The 20,866-nt window shown below is 47.9% G+C and overlaps 3 protein-coding genes across 5 annotated transcripts; 2 read left to right on the top strand and 1 right to left on the bottom strand.

The window, feature by feature from the left end:
* Positions 1 to 325: 325 nt before the first annotated feature.
* On the bottom strand, positions 326 to 7,649 carry atp6v1ab (ATPase H+ transporting V1 subunit Ab). The gene is made up of 15 exons (XM_040166876.2): positions 7,136 to 7,649; positions 4,709 to 4,812; positions 4,387 to 4,515; positions 3,945 to 4,159; positions 3,704 to 3,841; positions 3,458 to 3,609; positions 3,202 to 3,364; positions 3,013 to 3,121; positions 2,805 to 2,927; positions 2,172 to 2,286; positions 2,022 to 2,085; positions 1,736 to 1,939; positions 1,492 to 1,586; positions 1,195 to 1,366; positions 326 to 989 (listed from the first exon to the last, which is right to left on the bottom strand). Exons 2-15 carry the CDS (start codon positions 4,788 to 4,790, stop codon positions 897 to 899), a joined length of 1,854 nt encoding a protein of 617 aa, XP_040022810.1. The 5' UTR covers positions 4,791 to 4,812; positions 7,136 to 7,649; the 3' UTR covers positions 326 to 896.
* A 63-nt stretch (positions 7,650 to 7,712) lies between these two features.
* On the top strand, positions 7,713 to 11,463 carry naa50 (N-alpha-acetyltransferase 50, NatE catalytic subunit). 2 transcript variants are annotated; one of them, XM_040166878.2, is made up of 5 exons: positions 7,713 to 7,919; positions 9,184 to 9,320; positions 9,643 to 9,762; positions 9,860 to 9,926; positions 10,039 to 11,463. In XM_040166878.2, the coding sequence occupies exons 1-5, from the start codon at positions 7,912 to 7,914 to the stop codon at positions 10,214 to 10,216; spliced, it is 510 nt and encodes a 169-aa protein (XP_040022812.1). In that variant the 5' UTR covers positions 7,713 to 7,911; the 3' UTR covers positions 10,217 to 11,463. The 2 variants fall into 2 exon arrangements, with proteins under 2 accessions (XP_040022812.1, XP_040022813.1); XM_040166879.2 differs by having other exon boundaries at positions 7,738 to 7,919; positions 9,187 to 9,320.
* Positions 11,464 to 11,618: 155 nt separating this feature from the next.
* usf3 (upstream transcription factor family member 3) lies at positions 11,619 to 20,718 on the top strand. Of its 2 annotated transcripts, none has more exons than XM_040167375.2 (7): positions 11,619 to 11,790; positions 12,262 to 12,386; positions 12,489 to 12,520; positions 12,628 to 12,710; positions 12,808 to 12,904; positions 13,011 to 17,884; positions 18,448 to 20,718. In XM_040167375.2, exons 2-7 carry the CDS (start codon positions 12,343 to 12,345, stop codon positions 20,245 to 20,247), a joined length of 6,930 nt encoding a protein of 2,309 aa, XP_040023309.2. In that variant the 5' UTR covers positions 11,619 to 11,790; positions 12,262 to 12,342; the 3' UTR covers positions 20,248 to 20,718. The 2 variants fall into 2 exon arrangements, with proteins under 2 accessions (XP_040023309.2, XP_040023308.2); XM_040167374.2 differs by having other exon boundaries at positions 11,659 to 11,852.
* Positions 20,719 to 20,866: the final 148 nt, after the last annotated feature.

The raw sequence follows: 20,866 nt of genomic DNA, 5'->3' as shown, positions 1-20,866 counted from the left end.
TCACGTAACAAGTTAATGGCCGCAAAATGGCATCTACGTTAATTCATTCAGGTGTGGATTCCAATACAAGTACTTTTATACATACATATCAGTACCCAGGTGAAACAACTACCAGAGTATGCTTCATTATATTTAAGTTGTTAAACACTCAAACATTGTTTAATTTGATGTTTAAATGTAAAACAGTCTATGAGTAACTCTACTGGTTGAAACAAAGCGTATAAAGGGCACGGAGCTGGAGAATGAGCGACATGCAGAGAGACCAGTTCAGCTGCTCCAACAGCATCATTAGGAACGATCAGATCACACAGGCAAACACAAAACGTTGGTATTTTGACTCATGTTTTAATTCTTCCGGAGTACACATGAACGCATCGAGTTTACACTCTCAAAGTACACAACACTGCACAGCGTGAAACAGCGTCAAAACGCCGGCAATAAATAGGCTCGTCTCATTGGATTTATATTCAATACTCTTCTGTACAGGTGGCCTGTGAATCACAATACATCAACCGAACAATCGTCAAGAAGAGCAACACAGAAATAGACAAAATAATTATGTAAACAGAGAAAGGAAGAAAGGGGGTTCATTCGTACACACATTAAATCATCACATGCACACACGATCAACGATCATGCAAAGGATCCGGAGTGCGCCTGTATGAGGCAACGAAAAATAATGAATACAGTACATCTGACTCTTTTCCCTCCACGTGGATTTACACGCGCTCACACACACACTGACACACCCGCTTACACAATCACACACACACACACACACACACACAAAAGGAGCACAGGGTGTCAGCAGGTTTCGGGGATACAGGGCGGTGGAATGTGATTTTGCAGTGGAGGGTCCGGAGAGGAAATCTGGAATGGTCGCGAGAGGCGGCCGCCTATTCTTCCAACGTGCGGAAGGCGTTCTGCATGTCCTCCACCAGCTGAGCGTACTCCGCCTTGATCTTTACCTCGCCCTCCTTCACCGGGTCCTGCACCAACGAAGAGACAGTCTCACAACGCGAACAGAAAAGTGTTCCGCGGTTTACACAAAATAAATCACAGGGGATAACCCCGCGGCATAATAATACTCAGGATATTATAGAACATGAAGAAAAATACCGCTTAAATGAGAACCACTGAACACATAATTTCCAGGAAAAATACAACATTTTGCAGGCGTGTACACACACGCACCTTAAATTTCATTGAGCTGATCCTGTAGAGGATTTCTCCCATGTGCTCCTTGATCATGGCCCAGGTGATCTTGTTGTCGCTCTGCGCTGTGGTCTCCACTGCGTGCCGTGCCATGTCGTAGAAGGAGATCATGTTGGAGAGGATGCCCACTGTCTTATAGAAGGGACAGAACCTGAGGACACGGACACAAATCAGTGAGAGGTTCCTTTCTCGCGAGGGGATCCAATAGCTATTTGAACTCTGGTGAGAGCCGGACTAAGGCTGAGGGAGCGCATGCCGCGTCGGGTGTGATGCTACCTGTCGTATGGTGTGTAACCGTTCTGCTGCAGGAAGTCGTCTTTGATCAGTTTGGCCACCTCCAAGGTGATTTTATCCGTTTCTGCCAGTGATGCCTGATAAAAACACCATTTAGATTATAGAAAGCAGGTAAAGCACAACTGGAAATTTCTTTTTTTTGTACTACGCTGGAAGGGAAGGGGAAAAAAATAAATAAGTTAAACCAAAAGATTAAACCCCTGCCGCCAACTGAACGCTGAAATACCTTTCCGACAAGCTGCACAATCTCAGCCAGGTCCTCTTCCTCCTGCAGGATCTCCTTGGCCTTGGTACGCAGGGGCACAAACTCAGGGAAGTGCTTGTCGTAGTACTCATCCAAAGCGCGGGTGTATTTGCTGTAGCTGATCAGCCAGTTGACCGAGGGAAAGTGCTTCCTCTGAGCCAGCTTCTTATCCAGACCCCAGAACACCTGCGAGGAGAAATGACATCATTCAGTGAGAAGAGCGGAGCCCCTTCGAATCAACAAAGCTAGGATTAGAACCTCAATTCACCTGCACGATACCCAGGGTGGCCGAAGTGACGGGGTCAGAGAAGTCACCACCAGGAGGCGATACACTGAGAAAGGAACAAACAGTTGCGTTACCGTTGGTACTAGATGTGCAGAGGGACGTCTTTCTCTAGCGGGATAAAGCTATACTCACGCTCCCACGATACTGACGCTGCCCTCCCGCTCAGGGTTGCCCAGGCACTTCACCCTCCCAGCACGCTCATAGAAGGAGGCGAGACGGGCGCCCAGGTAGGCAGGATAACCGCTGTCTGTGGGCAGATACAGGAAATGAGAACAGTAAGGGGCCAGAGCATAATTTATTTAATTTATTAACCCTATTTATTAACCCTTTTCTTTACGAATAGTTTATACCAATTTTTATAAATTGCAAAAAAAAAGGAAAATGTGAGTAAAATATCCTAAAGTCCTATATGACATCTTAAAATGAAAATAATATGGAAAAATATTGAGTTGTTATTGTTTTGAGAGATTGCATTTATATTATCTGCGATATTGGGGGGAATAATGAATATGATCATAATTCTTCAAGGATCTGGGATCTCAGTTCAGGAAAAATTACATTTTGACATCCTGCCTCCTAGAGTTTAAAAGTTGCAATAGGCCACATTGAGATTCTTTTTGTCGGACAAACAGTGTAAAACCCCCCAAAATACTCCATCAAAGAACAGTATTTGGAATCTACCTACTGTAAAAAAAAAATACAAGAGCCCAAATCACCTGCCTTAAGCCCTTATTGTAATAACTCTCCAGGAGACTCCGACCTTACCTGCAGGCATCTCAGCCAGACGGCCAGAAATCTCCCTGAGAGCCTCGGCCCAACGGGAGGTGGAGTCGGCCATCATGCTCACGTGGTATCCCATGTCTCTGAAGTACTCAGAAAGTGTGATTCCTGCCGAAACAAACACAGTTAGTATGCACTACTTGTGTGTGTGTTAATCTACAGTGAATGAGACTCGATCAACGAGTATATTCACCGGTGTAGATGGAGGCCTCTCTGGCTGCTACGGGCATGTTGGAGGTGTTGGCCACCAGCGCCGTTCTCTTCATGATGCTCTCCGTCTTCCCGTCCACCTCCATGGTCAGCTGTTGGGTCAGAGCACACCGTCAGTCACATTGAACGCCAATCCAGTTGGGAGTACAACGCTGCCGCTGTCGTCGCCCACCTCGGGGAAGTCCCGCAGTACTTCTGACATCTCGTTACCGCGCTCGCCACAGCCCACGTAGACGATGACATCACTGTTGGAGTACTTGGACAGGGACTGTGAGATGACGGTCTTTCCACAGCCAAAGGCTCCTGGGATCGCTGTGGTACCCCCCTGCACACATCTTCTCACAGAGAGGAGAGCAGAGGTGAGTACAGGATCGGTTTTTTTTTTTTTTTAACATATCATGAGTGTAAAGCGAGAATGGGAGACCCACGGGAAAAGGGCGTCCAGCACTCTCTGTCCGGTCAGCAGCGGGTGATTGGCGGGCAGCTTCTCTGTGACGGGTCGCACTTGTCTGACGGGCCACACCTGCACCATGGTGAACTTCTCCTTCACCCCCTCAAACTCCAGCTCCATCACCACGTCCTGACACAGAGACGCGCACACACCATCAGCACCAGGCGACATCCAACAGGCAAACGAAAAGGACACCTGGGAGCTGGAGCGGCGGTGAACTCACGGAGACGTCGTAGTTTCCGGGCGGAGCCACGTAGGTCACGGTGCCTCGGTTTCTGGGAGGCAGCATGATCTTATGCTTGATGAGGGAGTTCTCGTGCACCATGCCGTAGATGTCGCCGCCTGTGATGTGACTGCCAACCTAACGGTGATTGAAGAAAGAAGAAGAAAAATAGGAAAGCTGCGTAACTGAGGTGATTCGAACGCGCCACGCTGAAAAGGTTTGGAGCTGCGCCGCTGCTCACCCGCAGGCTTTTGCCAGGAACAAACTCCCACTTGAGGTCTCGGTTCAAGGCTCCGATGTTTACGCCTCTGGGGATGTAGATGCTTTGTGTGATGTCATTGATGTCCTTCAGCGGTCGCTGGATACCATCAAAGATGGAGCCCATGATTCCTGGACCCAGCTCCACAGAGAGGGGTTTACCGGTCCGCAGCACAGGATCGCCGACAGACACACCGGCTGGATGCAAAGCTCAGGAAAAATGTTTGGACTTCTACAATACACTTTGACAACATTTAGTAGTGGGACATCTGCCTAATTACATACAAGGATTGTTTGATTTCCTTGTTCTATTACATTTTTGTTTCGGATATCTTCTCAAATCCAATACAGAATACCTTATCATTTCAGAATATAACTTTTTTGAACTTTCTTTTTTGGCCTCTGAGACGTGGTGAGAAGGATACATGTCTCCTCGTAGACCTGGATGGTGGCCATGTCGCCCTCCAGCCTGATAATCTCTCCCACCAGCTCACTGTGGCCCACACGGACAAGCTCATACATGGCTGCTCCCGCCATGGCCGTAGCTGTCACCACTAGGAAAACAAAAAGGAGTGTAAACAATCCTGCTGGGGAGAGGTTAAGCCATCTAAGAGCAGCGGACAAGTCTGTCCACTTCCATCTACTGTTGCAACTAAAACATTGTTTTAACGATGAGCATGCAGCCTGCATCGGGTTTCAGGTTCGATGATAATGAAGACAGTGTTTATGACAGTTTGGTGGCCATACCGGGTCCGGAGACTCCATGAACGAATCCAAACTCGCTCTCCCTATCCTCATCCCTGATCTTGGGAAGCTTGGACATATCCATCTTCTCCTTTTGATTAGGATGACTGAAAGCAGAGCAGGGAGGAGAGGACTGAATGTGAGAAAGACTGCAGGCAAGCTAGAACTGAAAAGGAAAAAAGTCAGATTAAAGTTTGCAGGAGGGGATATCCTCTCCTGGGCAGCGGTCACTTACAACAATATGACCTCCGTCTCTACATTTTAATAGTTGATACATTTTTTTGGCAGACTCGAAGCAGCTGCAAGAGTAAGAGCTCTTTGACTAATGCTTTTACAGTTTATCTCATTTGAGACCACAGTGTGCTTTGGACCTAGTCAGTTTATGAATTGAGCCAGCTCAATACACAAGAGATAAATATATACCTGGTTATACAAGTTCATCAATGTATGCAGCAGGGTGCCTCCGTTTGTACACCGTTTGCCAACTTAAAACACAGAACATTTTGTGAGTACATTTATCATGTAAACGTAAAGCGCAACGTTGAAAATTCTAAATGGCTCCAGACTAAAGATTCACACTTTACTCATAGAAAAAAACTTTAGAAATTACATATATTTTAGAAAATAATCCCAAAATTCAGAGATGAATATCGGTGTGGCACCGTGCCACTACCTTGGTAAGGGGACCTCCTACTGTTACCATGGAAACTGCCAGTAAAATACAGCAGCATCACTGCTCACGACTCAGCATCACGGTGCCTGATATAGGCCTCCCTCTGCTGCTTTGCTGCACACGCTTCAGGTGCAGCAGCCAGTATGACGTGTGAGGCCAACACCAGTGGGAAACCCCAAAGAGAAGCATGTTCCTTGACTGACAAAATGCATCTTTGTGTAAAACTATTAAGTCTCCTCTTATTCCCTTTTCCTTTTCACATCGAATGTCGGCTATATACAATCCTGTGTAAGCGCATCGATATGGAGGAGTTGTGCAAACACAAGCTGTCTTCAGTCGTGACACCCCTCAGCGTCACACAGAGCTGGCTGCAGATGCTCTGATCCGCAATATACTGCAAGTAGCACACACACGCACGCAAACACCAGATCCAGTCTCACACTGCTTCAAGTTTTTGTTCTCTATCTACAAACAGTACTCCATCCATGCCCTTTCCTTGTCCTTCCCACTGATGCAGAGATCTTCCTGTTTACACTCAGCTGCTTAACCCATCTGTGCAGGAATTTAGTAGCCCCACCAGCTGGTCGGTTGTGGGAATTACAGGAATGACACCTAAAAAGGTTTCACTTTATCTCCTCTACCACATCATTTTTATTAGGACAAAAACCTTTTTCTGATATTTGCCAATTCCGTGTTTTTAATCTAAAAAGCACACAGTTCCCAGCATCAGTACTTAAGCAATTGAAAACAGCAATACAGAAAATAATGATTCCAATGAGCAGAACGCAGAGGCAAGATAATGTCTATGGTTCTCCTTATTCAGTCACATTGTATCACACAGCTCCCTACTTGCTTGATTTGTTTAAATACTAAAATGTAACTGGATTTGAATGTAAACCTTGACACATCACATCCTCTTGTAATAACCCTTAGGACAGATATGGCCCATCATATGATCTTGGCACATGACTAGCTGGTCTGGTCTTTGAGGAAGTGGAAAACTAGCATGGTGCAAAACTGGGAAGTGCAAATTATGGTTGTGTGCGTGTGTGTGTGTGTGAACACACAGGAGAAATCCCCCCACTACAATCCTCCATTAAAAATGGTCATATAAATATATTCATGGCTAAATGTGTTTGTTGGGTAATTTGAGCTGGATAAGAGAGGTGGGAATGGTCTTCAAGTGTTCTATTAAAAAGGTCATTTCATCATTATATATTGTGTGATAAAAAGGCAAGTTAACAACAATGTTAAAGGAATGTATGGGTGAGCAAAATAAGCTCAGAAATGTAACATCAACATGTGACATGACGACGCATACAGCACCCAGACAAACTGATGCTAATTGCAAATGACTTGAATGCATGTTGCTAATCTCATCAAAACCAGCTAAAGAAGATCATCCAATTGATTGTAACATTTAATGGCATCGCAGGATATTCGGCCTGACAGCTTTCCTCGAAACTGTAGCCTTGACTTGGTAGCTTTACTGACACATCGAGGAGTGTCTAAAATACGGCGGTTACTTTATGATTAAATATATCGGTGACTTAAAAATCAATCCCATTTGGTCTTCAAACCGCATCGCCACACGGGATTGGATTCTGTGTTGTGAAAACGATGGCAATAATGGTCTCTCGGCCTACGTTTCGTCGCAACCGTGTACCAAAAAAATAAAATCATTAACAACTCACAACAAAGCCAATGTAAGTCTATGATTTACTCAACTATCTGGAAAATGACAATATAATAGTTACCGTCTGGTTGTGAAGAGGTGGTTTACTGTCTTTGGCTCCGGAGAGAAACGACGGGTGCTGCGGTGCGTGACAGCAGGTCAGCTGACTTCATTCAGTCGCTGCTCGGTTTTACTGCTGGTGCCCCTGCAACTGCCGCCATTTTGGATCCGCCATTTTGGATCTGCTCCGCCAACTGCCGTAACGCGTTTATGAGCGTGTATAAGCTCAAATGCAATTTTCACTTTTTTAAAGCTAAATCAAAATATTTATGAAGCCATCGTTTGTTTGAGCTACGTAGTATACCTGGTCGCAATCCAGAAAAGATATTTCAAATGCATACTACGAAAAAGTATTATTAGTCCTTGCGACAGCCTTCCTGTTCATCTTTACCTTTTTTATTGTTTAAGTATACACACTATATTTGTACACCATACGCCTTAAGACGGGTGCTGAAAATCTTTACGGTGACCTTTGAGCCATAATGGAGGTGCCGTTACAAATGGCTGTGGTTTAGTTTAATAACAGTGGACATCCTGAGAAACCAAACTCAGGGAAAGGTAACTCCCAAGCCAACATGCAGCAGCGTTTGTGCGCATGCGGGGGTCAGGGTTGACAAGCTCCACACAGTCGTGGAAGGAGTGCGGTGGCTAAGCTAACAGTAACCACCGCAACTAGCTACATGTGGAGGGTAAAACGGGAGGCATCCCCGACCCCAACTCTGTCCAAATTCCTCCGTTATACCCCAAAATACTCTTAAGTTCAGCCTCATCGAAAATAAGGGATATTATCTTTTTACAATGAAAGGGTGAGTGTAAGCTTTTGAGTCATGGATAAGTAGCTTAGCACGAGTAAAGTTTTCACGTCCGTTTTTTTTTTTTTACAAGGGGAGGCGGGGAGGAGACGGAGGGGCTAGTTAGCTTGCTAAGCTACTTTCATTTACATCTATGACAAAAATGTATATACAACGGACAGCACTGTTACCGAAACTCTTCCGTCGTGTTTATACTTGTTGACTGTTTGTCGATTCGTCCGAGTAGCGGTCCCTCAAAACTAGCTTGCTAGCTAGCTTAGCTAGCTGCTACTGGGAAGCTGAGTCAGAAAACCCACTTTGCTAAGTTAAGCTAACGTTACACATGCAGACCCTGGATGTCCGATAATTCGCTTCGACAACGGCTCAACTGAACTTCCTTTGGTATGTTGGCCAAATTAGTGAAGAAAGTTACTAAACAATTCGCCGGCACATTAAGGTTATGTCGGTCACCCCCTCTGTCAGATACCGCGATAACATTACACCCGACATCCACTTCTGAGTCTGTTCCAGCTTACTCCGTGTAATCCTTCATGTCAAAGCAGCACACCAGCACCGATTCTCAACGTTGTACCAGATTCGGGGCTACGGATGTGGTTGTCACACAGCGTGAGCTATTAACGTTGGAGGCTTTTTTAATAATTTCAGTTTTGGGAGACTTGACTTGATGTTTTTTTTTTGGATGCTGGGACAGCATGTCTTAATGAACACGCCACGTGACCGACAGCTGTTTTTGGGTGTGTTATCTCCTATAAATACCACAGTGAACCCCTCAATCATACTAACTCTTGAGCTGTGCTGGAGTCACCCACTATAGCACTGAAACACATCCGCAGATTATCTTGTCACTTGAGTTTAGCAGGTGCCTTATTAATTTTGTAAGAGCTCTGGAACGTGGTTGGTTTTAGGTATTTGTTTTAATTTGAAATGTATTGCTGTCGATTTTGTGCGTTAATTATGACAGTTGATCTGCTCCCATCAAATGTGGTTTGGTCCTTTTTGACAATTAACATTGGAGGATTTGTTTTACATAGGGGCTGCAGCTTTATGATGATCCCAACAATGTTTAGAAGTAAAAAGTCCTCTAAATTGCCAAATTTTCTGTTGATTGAATAAAGTAATGGATTAATCAACTCATGTATGATATTCATTTTGAAAGCAATGAATGAATTTTGTTTTTAGATAAAAATGATAACGCAGACCAGTATTAAACTCAAAGTGTACTTTTTGCAGCCATTTGACCATTTTGCTGTTGTTCCAGTAGCCGGATCGAGCTGGGGGATGTTACGCCCCACAACATAAAGCAGTTGAAACGCCTGAACCAGGTCATCTTCCCTGTCAGCTACAATGACAAGTTTTACAAAGATGTACTGGAAGTTGGAGAGCTTGCAAAGCTAGGTAAGAGGAACACCACTCGTGCAACGTACTCTCAAATAACATAAAAACATTTTTTTAAAGCATGAAGGTTTCTGATAACGGTGAGATATACAAAAGATGTAGAAGATGAAACGACTACATGAATGAAAACCATTCTTCTGCTTGTTTCCAAACATCGAGTAGACCAAGAACTCTACAGACACAGTTCATTCGGGACCTAATCGAATTGTGCTGCCTTTAATTTCCCCCATTCTCTGCAGTCTAGAAATGATCAGTTCTTCCCTGGAAAGGAACTAAAGATTCTATGTTTGTCTGTGACGTTTTAGTCCTCTTTTTCTTGCAGCATACTTCAATGACATTGCAGTGGGTGCTGTGTGCTGCAGAGTGGACCACTCTCAGAACCAGAAGAGACTGTACATCATGACGCTGGGCTGTTTAGCACCCTACCGTAGACTTGGAATTGGTAAGGAGCTCTGAACTTCTAGAAGACTTTGGAGTACACCTTGGGGCCCTTACGTTTTGTTTCATAAACTTTGCGTTTGTGGATTTTGTCTCTCCAGGTACAAAGATGCTGAATCATGTGCTAAACATCTGTGAGAAGGATGGCACTTTTGACAATATTTACCTGTGAGTAACTCAACGTAGAAGGTGTATTATGAGAGGCCCTTGAGGCTGTATTCTTGAGCAATTGTTCAAACTGTTTTTCCACTCACTACGTATCTCTTATCCCTCCCCACAGTCACGTGCAGATCAGCAACGAGTCAGCCATTCACTTTTACCAGAAGTTTGGCTTTGAGATCATTGAAACAAAAAAGAATTACTACAAGAGGATAGAGCCCGCAGATGCCCATGTGTTGCAGAAGAGCCTGCGCAGCCCATGTGCACCGCCCAGCGGAGAGCTTCAGAAGGCAGAGTAGGGGCACGGTGTTTGGAAAGAGCACAGCTGTGCCAGCCTCCACAGAAACAGAACTGTGACAAACGCCCCAAGGGTCGACACAATTCAACACTTTCTTCAAAGGACGCAAAAAGAGAGAAACAAATTTAAAGTACAAAAAATGCTGCATTTATTTTGCAGGGGGTCCCCTCTGATTTTTGCATATTTTATTGCTTTGTCTCCTCGTACAGATAATTGGAAAACGGTAAAAAGTTCAAAATTCAAAAGTGCTCCGATTGACACGGTGGCCAACTTTAGCGTTGGTGCAAGGGGAGGATGTGGTGTTTTGCAAATCATACTGTTTGTGTTTTGAGTTGTATTTTCATGCGGTTATAAAAGCTAATTGGGACATATCTTTACTGTTGAGCAGAAATAAAACAGTTGGTTAGAACCTGTCAAAGTGTTTGAAAGACCATCACCGACACACACAAAAGTACCAGCTGGTCAGCTTGGAGGGATGCTTTGAGTTGTTAGGTGGGATGGTGACAACTCGATCCCCTCACCAACTAAACCATGGGAATTATGGGAAATTAGTTTGACCATCTTTTCAACGTTATGACCAGAGGGGGAACGCAGAAAAGTATCCCCCCAGTTCGGGTGTAAAGAAGGCTGAAGGTGGTGGATAGGCACGGTCACCACACATAGTTTCATTTTCAAGCCTGTTGATTTAATTTCCCATCAACTATAATTCCTATTTTTTACATTAAAACGGCAAGCGGTTCAGAGGTTCTCCTGGGTTAACTAAGACTGAAATAATTCTAGAAAGAAACAAACTTAATATTGCATTCAAGGGGCTTCTGAGAAGGGCACTCACATAGTTTTGATCTTTGAATTTGACCATTTGGGATTTGATTTGGGCATTGCTTTCAGTAGTATAATAAAGGTTTGTGAGGCTATCTCTAAAGAACGGTTTTGAGACATCTTACCATAAACATGTTTTGGCACTTTCCAGAATTTGTCCTCGATAGCTACCTGCCTCAAACTGCTTCTGTTCCCACACAACACACAGCCCTTTCTGATAGTTTGGCAATATTGGTATTGTCCCTAAGGAAAGTGTTTAACCCAGAGGAAGCTCTGTCCCCTCTGCATGCAAGGAGAGTTGTGTCCTCTCCACTGTAGTATAACGTTAAGCATGTTTTTTTCCTTTTTTTGAAGAATTTTATCTTTTCTGGAGCTCTATATTGTAAGACTTTTTAACGTCTAAATAAAGGAATTACTATTTGCAGTAAATGTTTTACCAATTGTCTCATTCTCATTGTCTGTATTCTTACTTCTGATCTAAATGCACATAGTTACGATTATTAAAAAACATACTGCATAGAAGAATGCATTAGAAATGTATCCCTGTATGCCCGTCATGATTGGCAGAAAACTCCCATATCTCAAATGCTATTGGCTGTCAGCTTGCTCAAGGGCCCTCCCCTTTCTGCACTGGGTTAGGTGTCGCCAGATTGTTTTGGGAAATGAGTTGAGTTTAATGCTTGGCTAGCCAACAGTTAGCCCTCAATTCCAAAATACGCTAAGCGACAGACAGTCTCTAAAATGCCGACGCCTGAGGTTAGTGGAAACTACCGCCAATTAGCAGCCTTTTATCAGCACGGACGTGAAGAAATACGCCAGTAATTTTCCTTTATAATTACGTCGGCAACGGTATAGTAAGCTAGCTATTAGCTAGTTAGCTAACAGAAAGATAGCTTAATAGATCATTGTACAGGTTGCTACTGTCTTGCTGGTTAACGTTGCATGACGGAATATTAATACAAATGCCGCTTGTTGTTAACAACAAAAACCAGATCCCACAACTGTATGCAATTCGTTAAACATGCTGTAACAATGCTGTAATAGCAGATCAATTAGTCCAGGTTAGCTGTAAAGCTAGTTTAATCAACAACAGCTTGTTAGCATCTAGTTGTAATAACGTGAGAAGCTCAGTGGGGTTTAGCAATGTATTTAACAATGACGATGCAGTCTGGTGTCATGATACTTGTTTAAAATTCATAGACCGGATGTTTTATGTGATCACTGCAGGACGGTCACGGGAGGGATTTAAGGTCCAACTGCTAAATGTGTTGACTGGTATCTTATCATAAATGCAACTGTGAAGACAGAATGCCAGAGATGACCGAAACTCAGACACCTGGTCGTAAACCCAAGTAAGGATGTTTGATATGTCTGCTGTGCATCACTGTGGCATCCAAAATATCATGCGAGTAACATATTTACATTATCGGAATAATAATGTTTTTGTTTTGCAGAAAGAAGAAAAACAAAGAATCTCACAATGCAGGTGAAATAATGTCTCCTGTTATGCTTCTATTCAAACGTGGCTTGTTGGTGGATGGTGGTGACTATACGTTTAACTGGACATTAAAGTGTAGTCTTTTCTCTATATAGTTGAGAGGCACAGAAAAGAGAAGATTAATGCTGGGATTAACCGCATTGGAAATCTTCTACCTTGTTCAACGGCACTTAAACAGGTAAGAGTCAATCTGGCATTGCTGTTTTTCAATGAAATGTTGTCAAATAATTGCTTCCAGTTTACTGTGTGATATTTTGATATCCCATCATCTATAGAGTAAGAACATGATCTTGGATCAAGCCTTTCGTTACATCACTGAACTGAAAAAACAAAATGATACATTTCTTCTGGAAGGAGGAGATAAAGTGCAAGGTGAAGTTTAATAATTCAATGATTTGCTAACTATAGAGTGTCTGCATTTATAATTATTAACATGTGCATACTTGGTTGATAATGTGTGTGCTTGGTCTGTGTGCAGCTGAGGAGATACGTCGGCTGCGGTGTCAGATGGAGGAGCTGAGGAGGGAGAGTGCTCAGTACTTCGAGCTCCTTAAAACCCATGATATTAACATTTTAGAAGACCCCACAATTCACTGGAGGGGACAACAGCGTTGCACCAAGGTGGCAAAGGTCACCCCCAATCACCAACTCCCAAAAGGAATTGATGTCTGCTCCAATGGCGTTGTAAAGAGCCCCGCAGGGAAGGAGACTAGCCCGGCAAAACAGCCTTCTGAAACATTAATTCTTCAGCCACCTTCTGATGTCAGTGCCAGGTTGAGAGTTAATGGAGCCCTGTTGCAAGTTAATACCTCTTGTTCCACCCCATCTCTTCTCCCCGGGTCGACTGTCACACCCAACCAGTCTACAACAGGCCTGAGAATGATAGAGCACTGCAGGGTTGAGTCACCGGCTGCAGCTCCAAGTCTGCCACCCTCTGTGTCTTACATTACCCTGCAGATCCCAGCAGCCACCACATCCCTTCCCCAACAACCGCAGCCTGCCGCCCCAGTCCCGATCCACACCATAACAGCCACTTCAGCGTCACAGCTCATCACTGAAAGCCCTGCGCAGCTGGTGACGAATGCAGCCACACATTCCCAGGCTATAGCCACATCTGGAGCAGCAACCTCGGAGGTTTGCTCTTGGCCCGCACCGGACAGTGCTATGAGGACTGTAAGTTACACTGCCATCCACAGCAGCCAAGCCCTTCTTAGGGCTGGGGCGGCAGGCAGCACACAGACAACCTGGACCACTCTTCAGATGGCGGGAAACACAGTGCAGCCCGTCTGCCAGAGTCTCGCCACCCCAGAGGTCATCAACACCGCCCAGACTGTCCAGCAGATGACCTCTGTTCAGCCCATTCAAATACAGATGCAATCCCATGTGCCTGCACAGCAAGCACCCCTCACAGGACAAGCACAGCCCTTTCAGAGACCCACCCAGCTACAGCCAGCAGTCTTGAACCACGTAAAGCCTCAGCCTTTTTTAGTCCCCCAAACACAGTGTGCTGTTCTCTCTCAGGCCGCCATGTTAACGCAGCCCGGTATAGCAGCCCACTCTACCGTCGTGCCGCCACAGCCCCAGTCTGCTGCGCTTAAACCAGCGCCATTGGTTCCCCATCATACAAGCGCCCTCATACCTCAGCCCCACCCACAGCCAGCCCAGGTGCCCCAGCCACAGGCCACTGTGCTGCCCCTCCTTCAGACCATGCAAGTGCTGCAGGTCAACCCCACTGGCGGGATGGGCTCAGGTGCTACAGCCCAACAGAACACCAACAACCCCAGTGTGGTCATTTTGCAGCAGGCCAGTTCTTGCCCAAACCAGTCAGTTGTAAGGGAGGAAATAACAAACCAGCCACCGTGTCAGCATATTGTAATCATCCAGGCACCCAATCAGGTTGCACCTGCCCCTCAGAATTCTCAGCTTGGCCTGGTGCCTGCTGCTGTGCCCACCGCGGTACCTGTTGCGTCCTCTCAGATATCCACGACCTGTTGTTCAACATCTGCTACTTCCTTACAGAGTGTTGGGGGAAAGCAACTGGTGCACATTCTCCCACGCCCCGTTCAGCCTCACATGAACCATCCCCTTCAGGTGACACAGGTTTCCTCTCCCGCACCAGTTCCTCCAACACCACAGACTATCACTGTGAATGGCCAGGTGTTTGCTTTGCAGCCCATGAAGACCTCTGACAAAACCACCTCCCATACTGGCCAGAGTACACTCCAGCTAGTCCAGCCCACCACCACTGAGGAACCAACTACCAATGTGGCCCTCAACAGTTTAGGTGCACTCAGTAGTCTCAATCAGAGCATCTCTCGGGGCCTTGCACTCACCCTTTCAAGCCAGAACAATGGTCAGCTTCCAGCCGCTCCATTATCAGTAGTCCAGCAGAAGCAGCTTCCTGCTCCAGCATCCATCCCCAAAGCCGCACTAGCTCTGCCTGCCCGGCAGCTACAAGCCCCTTCTTTTAACCCAGTCAAATCAAGACGGGTGGGCAATGCATCCAAGAGGCTTTGCACAACTTTGAATACAAAGAGGACAACTGCAAAAAGGACTAAACCAGCCACCAAAAAAGAGCCCAGAGAGGCGCCACTTGTTGTCGCTGTTGCTGCCAGGCCAGTGGTTGCTGCCGGAGACGGTCAGACAGTTCAAGTTTCAGTATCTGAAGCATCACAGTCTTCACCTGTAAAAGTCATCGACATAAGCCCCACTTGTACCAAAGCTGTCACAATGGCAGATGGGAGTGAAGCCGTGGCGAATATCTCCTCAACACAAAACAGTCAGATAACGATTGTGTGTAGTTCATCCAGTGACTCGTCTGTTTCATCTAGACAATCCCATCCACCGAGTAAAAGCTCTGTCGCTGCAACTCAGACCGATGTTGTACTCGGTAACCCTGGCGGTGTGGCAACTGCAGTGACAACTGTCAGTACCACACCGGTCAAGCCAACCGTTAGTGCAGCTGTGGTCATTGAGAATAAACCAGCAATAGTTTCTGGCAACAACACGGCTCCAGAGGTTAAACAGCCGACCAACAGTTCAGCAACTGGCACAACACAAAGTAAGTCAGCTGCCACCACTTCCATTTCTAAACAGAGCAAATCTCTGGTTGCTTCTGAAGAGGCCACCGAGACTGCATATGTTCCCACCACTGTTTCTGCGGCATGCCTGACTCCAGTCTGCACCAGCAGTCTCCCATCAACCGCACCATCATCTTTAAATCGGGCAACCCAACCATCTTCAGTATGCCGTGACCACCACGTGTCCAATTCCCAAGATCCTCCGCCATGTAGTAAACCCCAGTCACGGCCCCCCACTTTCCCACCAATGTCCACAACTGTGGCGCCATCATCACCTGCAGTGACTTTTACCGCAGCCCACGGCGCTGTTACAGCCTCTTCAACAAGCTCAGAGTTTAGGAAAAGGGTTGCTACAAGTAGAGCTGCAACTCAACCGACTGATGTGAATACTCCCCACCCGTCGCCCTGTCCTCCTGAACTCAAACCGCCCCAGCCTCCTCGAAGAGCATTGGAGGCTCAGTTAGAGAAAGACGTCTTGGTGGCAGCGACTTCTGGCATTCCCCCGAGAAAGGATTTTGCCTCATCTCAGCAGGTGTACACTAACCTCGACGATCAAACTATAGAGCACCCAATGACGTCTAGCAGACAGACCGATTCCCCCATGTCTTCTGGGGCCGGGGGAGGCAGGGGGTTCTCTGTGGCATCCATGCTGCCCCAGGGCCACACCATAAGTGCGTCATCTGGCTCCTTTGGATCATTCACGTTCACATCCGAACAGGCGGAAATGCTGGCGCTGGCCATGCTGGAACAGGACAGTCCAGGAAGGCGGAGTGGAAGCTGCTCTGGGAACCCTCCTGCAGCAAATGCCACAGCAGCCACGTGGGAGCCCCCAAAAAACCCAATAGTGCCGAACAGTAAAGAAAGGGGCTCTGCTGGACAGCAGGCAAAAGTGACTAAGCCCACGGACACAGTGGCAGTTAAACCCACTGTCCATGTATCTGTCAGAGGGCATGCTGGGGAGGGGCCCAATGGAAGCAGACATGCGCAGAATATCTCATACTCCCAGCCTCTCCCCCAGGTGCAGTCGCAGTGCCAGAGCGGCACCGTGGCGAGTCTCAGCGTCAACAACCTGATCCGGCCCAGCTCCACTCAGCAACACTACCCTGGCTCCCCCAGTCTTGCTGTCCAGCAGGGCTCAGTTCCTTCACCTGTAGGGAGCTCAGCCCACATACCCCAACCCCCAAGCAACACCCTCTCGCCCTGCTCTGGTGTGGCCCAATTAAATGAGTACACCCCCTTGAAGACTGCGCTGATGAGGACTCAGGGAGGAGTCGGTGTAGGTGAGCGGCATGGCAAGATCATCTCTAAACGGCAGGCCCAGGAAGAGGTGATGCTTAACGCTGGAAAACGGCCCAAGCCGTGCCCTCCGTCGGCTGCCAATGTCAGCCATATGGACCTGAAAGTGCCCGACCACAGCCAGATGATGGTGGGACAGCTGCCGCCCACGTCCTCGGCTGTCATGAAGAGGATTAATTCAGAAAGCGCAGGCCCCCTCTTCTCCACAAACTCTTTCATGAGCCCGGTGGTACGGCCGACAGATGGCCACTGCCCTCCTCAAGGAGCCCTCGAGCAGAACCAGGCGGGTGTGCTTCATCTGCCCCAGGGTCATCCACAGCATGCCGCAAGCCAACCCGGCCAGCACCTGGGAGGAAACCTGTACATGAAACAGCAGCAGCAAGACCAGCAGAGACACCATCTGTATCATTTGCAACACCACCTGACACAGCCGGACCCCGCACAGCTCCACTCGCTACACCAGAGGGCGCTTCAGCAGCAGCAACAGCAGCAGCAGCAGGAGCAGCAGCATGTGCAGAAGAAGCGAGGGCTTGTCAGAGGCAGTCCGACTGGTTCACCCGCTGGCCTGCAGCAGAAGCAGCACCACCTGGAGAAGTCTGGAGTTCAGCAGCAGCACTCACATCAACAACAACAACAGACGCAGCATCAACCACACACGCAGCAGCATCAACAACAGTCTCACCAACAATCACAACAGCATCAACAGACGACTCAACACCAACAGGCTCATGCCCAGCAGCACCAACAGCAAGCACATCAACAGCAGACACAGCATCAACAACAACAACATCAACAGCAGTTACAGCAGCAGCAGCAGAGCTCCCACTCCAGACAACAGCAGCACCTACAGCAGCAGATCCAGCAGCAACAGCAGCAGCAGCAGCAGCACTTTAGACACCAGGAGAAGTGTGAGGCCCAGTCAGCGGGATCCAGGGTCCACCACAGCAGCCACCTGGCCCCGCAGGACCACCTCAAGGTTGGTGTCACATAGATTGGACGAGTGAAAGTTAATGGGACAACTTATTATTTAGCCAAAAAGGTTGCTCGAGTGGCACCTCCTTTTACCTAAATTCATCTTGTCTTTGTATCTTTTTATTCAACTGGCATTTCCAGCTCAAAACCAACCAATTTTTTTTTTTCAATTTCACATCAAACCACACGAAATGTTACCAACGTAATCGCAATACGTGGCTCGATTGTTGTATGTGTACGTGTACTAAACACCATTTCTAATGACCTTTAGTTTTTTACGTATGATTAAATGATCTAATCACTACCTCAGGAGGGACTTTTCTCAAGCGGGTCAGAAAACTGGTGTGCTGGTATTTTTTTTTTCTTGTAATCATGAAAACAAAAACCAAATGCTTTCTGACTGGCTATTTTCTCTCCTGGGCTACGCAGTGAAAAAGCATCCTTTCTCCTGAGGTATTAAATGTTGCTGTAGAAATGTATTTAAGGTGACAGGAACGAAGGTCGATGAATATTGATTAAATGATTAAGACTTTCATTTGAAGATAACGCTTTGTTCCTCTCCCTCAGCCCGGCCAAGACCACAACGCTATGCAGAGGATGATGACGTCTCGGCCTCTGGAGCAGCAGCTCATCCCTCCTCCCAGCAACCCTGTGTCCCGGTCATCTGACCTGGCCTGCGTGCCCTCGCGGCAGGAACGCCACCGCGTCTCCAGCTATTCTGCCGAGGCGCTCATCGGTAAAAGTTCCACCACCGGCGAACAGCAGCAGCGCATGGGTCTCCACCTGCAACCTGGCCGCGGCGCCGCACAGGAGCAGCCGGACCTCCGTGGTTATCTCGACACGTCCCGGGGGAAGGCGGGCATTGCACACAACCCGCAGAATCGCTTGCCCTCCGACCACTCGGGAACGGCGGATGTTCAGCGGGTCTCCGAGTGTCCGCCGTTCAAGACCATGGGAGGAGGGGTGCATCAACTCGGTGGCTTCGAGGCTCAGGTGTCGCGTGGGAGCGACATGGCCCCCAAGTCAGTGGCGTCATCTCAGAGGGTCCCTCAGGGGCAACTTCAAGGCGGGTTCAGGATGGGCGTCGGCCCTCCCTCGGATGGCCGTAACCGCTACAGTGCAGCTCACCCGGGCTCGCAGGGAGTACAAGTGGGCCTCCCCCGGGAGCAGGAAGGATGTCACCAAAGTTTCATGCAGAGCCTTCTTTCCCCCCACCTGTCTGAGCAGAGCAACCACCAGCGAGCAGTGCAGTGCTGCCCGCCAGTCGGCATGGAGTACAGCTGTGTGCCGGGGGGCTCTTCGGGAGACCTCCAGGCCAAGGCCTCCAGCCCCGGTGCCGCCCAGACACAGAAGGCCACTGCGATGCGGCACGGCGAGCCCAACAAGGGCCACGTTTCTCAGGTTGGCAGCAACATGCACGGAGGCCCGGGTGTGCGCTCAGGTCTCCCCCACCCTCTGACCCCACACAGCAGCTCTGAGCCAGGCCGCTCTCCGGCCGGCGCCAGAACGACCGCCGCCGTAAGCCAGCACTCCCGCCACATCTCTCGAGACCCACAGGCCACCAAGCTGAGACCCGGGGACCGGCCTCGCTCGGGTACTCTGAGGCAGAGCAACCCCTTTGAGCCCGAGGGCCACCTGCCTCTGCCGTCGGGAGGCGGGATGCTGCTGAGCAGAGTGCAGTCTGGAGGAGAGGCGCGGCGCAGCACTATCGTTCGCTTTATGGCAGACACCGCCCAGGTTCCTAGCGACAACAACATGGTCCCCGACCAACACCTGGCGCAGAACTTTGGTTTCCCCTTCATGCCGGAGGGAGGGATGAATCCTCCGCCTCCGATCAACGCCAACTCCACATTCATCCCTCCGGTCAGCCAGCCCAACGCCGCCCGTACGCCGTCCCTTCTGCCCGTGGAGCCCCAGAACACCCTGCCCTCCTTCTACACCTCGTATTCTCCGGCCGCTCACCCCAGCCTCCCCAGCGACGTCACCCTCCAGTACTTTCCCAACCAAATGTTTACAAGCCCAAGTGCCGACAAGGGCAGCGGCCCCCAGCTCAATAACCGCTTCAGCTCGATCCTCTCCCCGCCTCGCCCCGTGGGGTTTGGCCAGGGGAGCTTCCCCTTGCTCCCGGATATGCCCCCGATGCCCATCGCCAACTCCTCTGGGATCACACCCCACATCTCCAACTTCAGCCTCACCTCCCTGTTCCCGGAGATCGCCACAGGCATGACCAGCGACGGTTCGGCCATGCCGATGTCCCCCCTGCTGTCCCTCTCCAACTCCTCGGCCGCGGACTCGGGCAAGCAGCCCAACCGGCCCGCCCACAACATCAGCCACATCCTGGGCCACGACGGCAGCTCCGCCGTGTGAGGCCAGGATCCGCCGCGCTCTGATGGACAGGTGTTCAATGAGGTCAGAAAGAGGTGGTGAAGCACCTGATGACGGTTTACATGTTCACGCGGTTTTTGGTGTCAGATTTGATCCGACTGGCATACGTAGGATGTCAACGTTATTTGAAATATTTCCAAAATCTTTTAAATTTAAGGTGACATGAAAATATAATTGTTTTAAGTTCTCTGTTGGTTAAACCGACTGTTTGGTAGTAAAACAAAATGTTTAGAGCTTGAATTAAATTGTTTGTGGGTCACTAAAACCTGCAGTTTCCTACCAATGTAATTTACTAACTTATATCAGGTTGTGCTGTACAGAATCAGTTTTTTGTCCGAGAGCCATTTTGTAAATACTAATGTTTCATATCAGAATTGTTAGATTATGTATTTGTAAATACAAGATTGATTAATAAAGTTTATACGGAGACATTTGTATTTGCTGCCAACTGAAGACGTGTGTGGTTCTTGCTCCACTAGATGGCACTTTAACTTTTTTTAAATATCCACCAACTTGTGACTTTATTCCTTGATGTGACAATTTTGACAACTTATAGAAAAATGCATTACCATAGTTCTCAGAATGCGATCACCACACAAAT

This window comes from Gasterosteus aculeatus, chromosome 21 (assembly GCF_964276395.1).
Source record: "Gasterosteus aculeatus chromosome 21, fGasAcu3.hap1.1, whole genome shotgun sequence".
Classification (NCBI taxonomy): domain Eukaryota; kingdom Metazoa; phylum Chordata; class Actinopteri; order Perciformes; family Gasterosteidae; genus Gasterosteus; species Gasterosteus aculeatus.
This window is presented reverse-complemented; position numbering and strand designations above follow the sequence as displayed.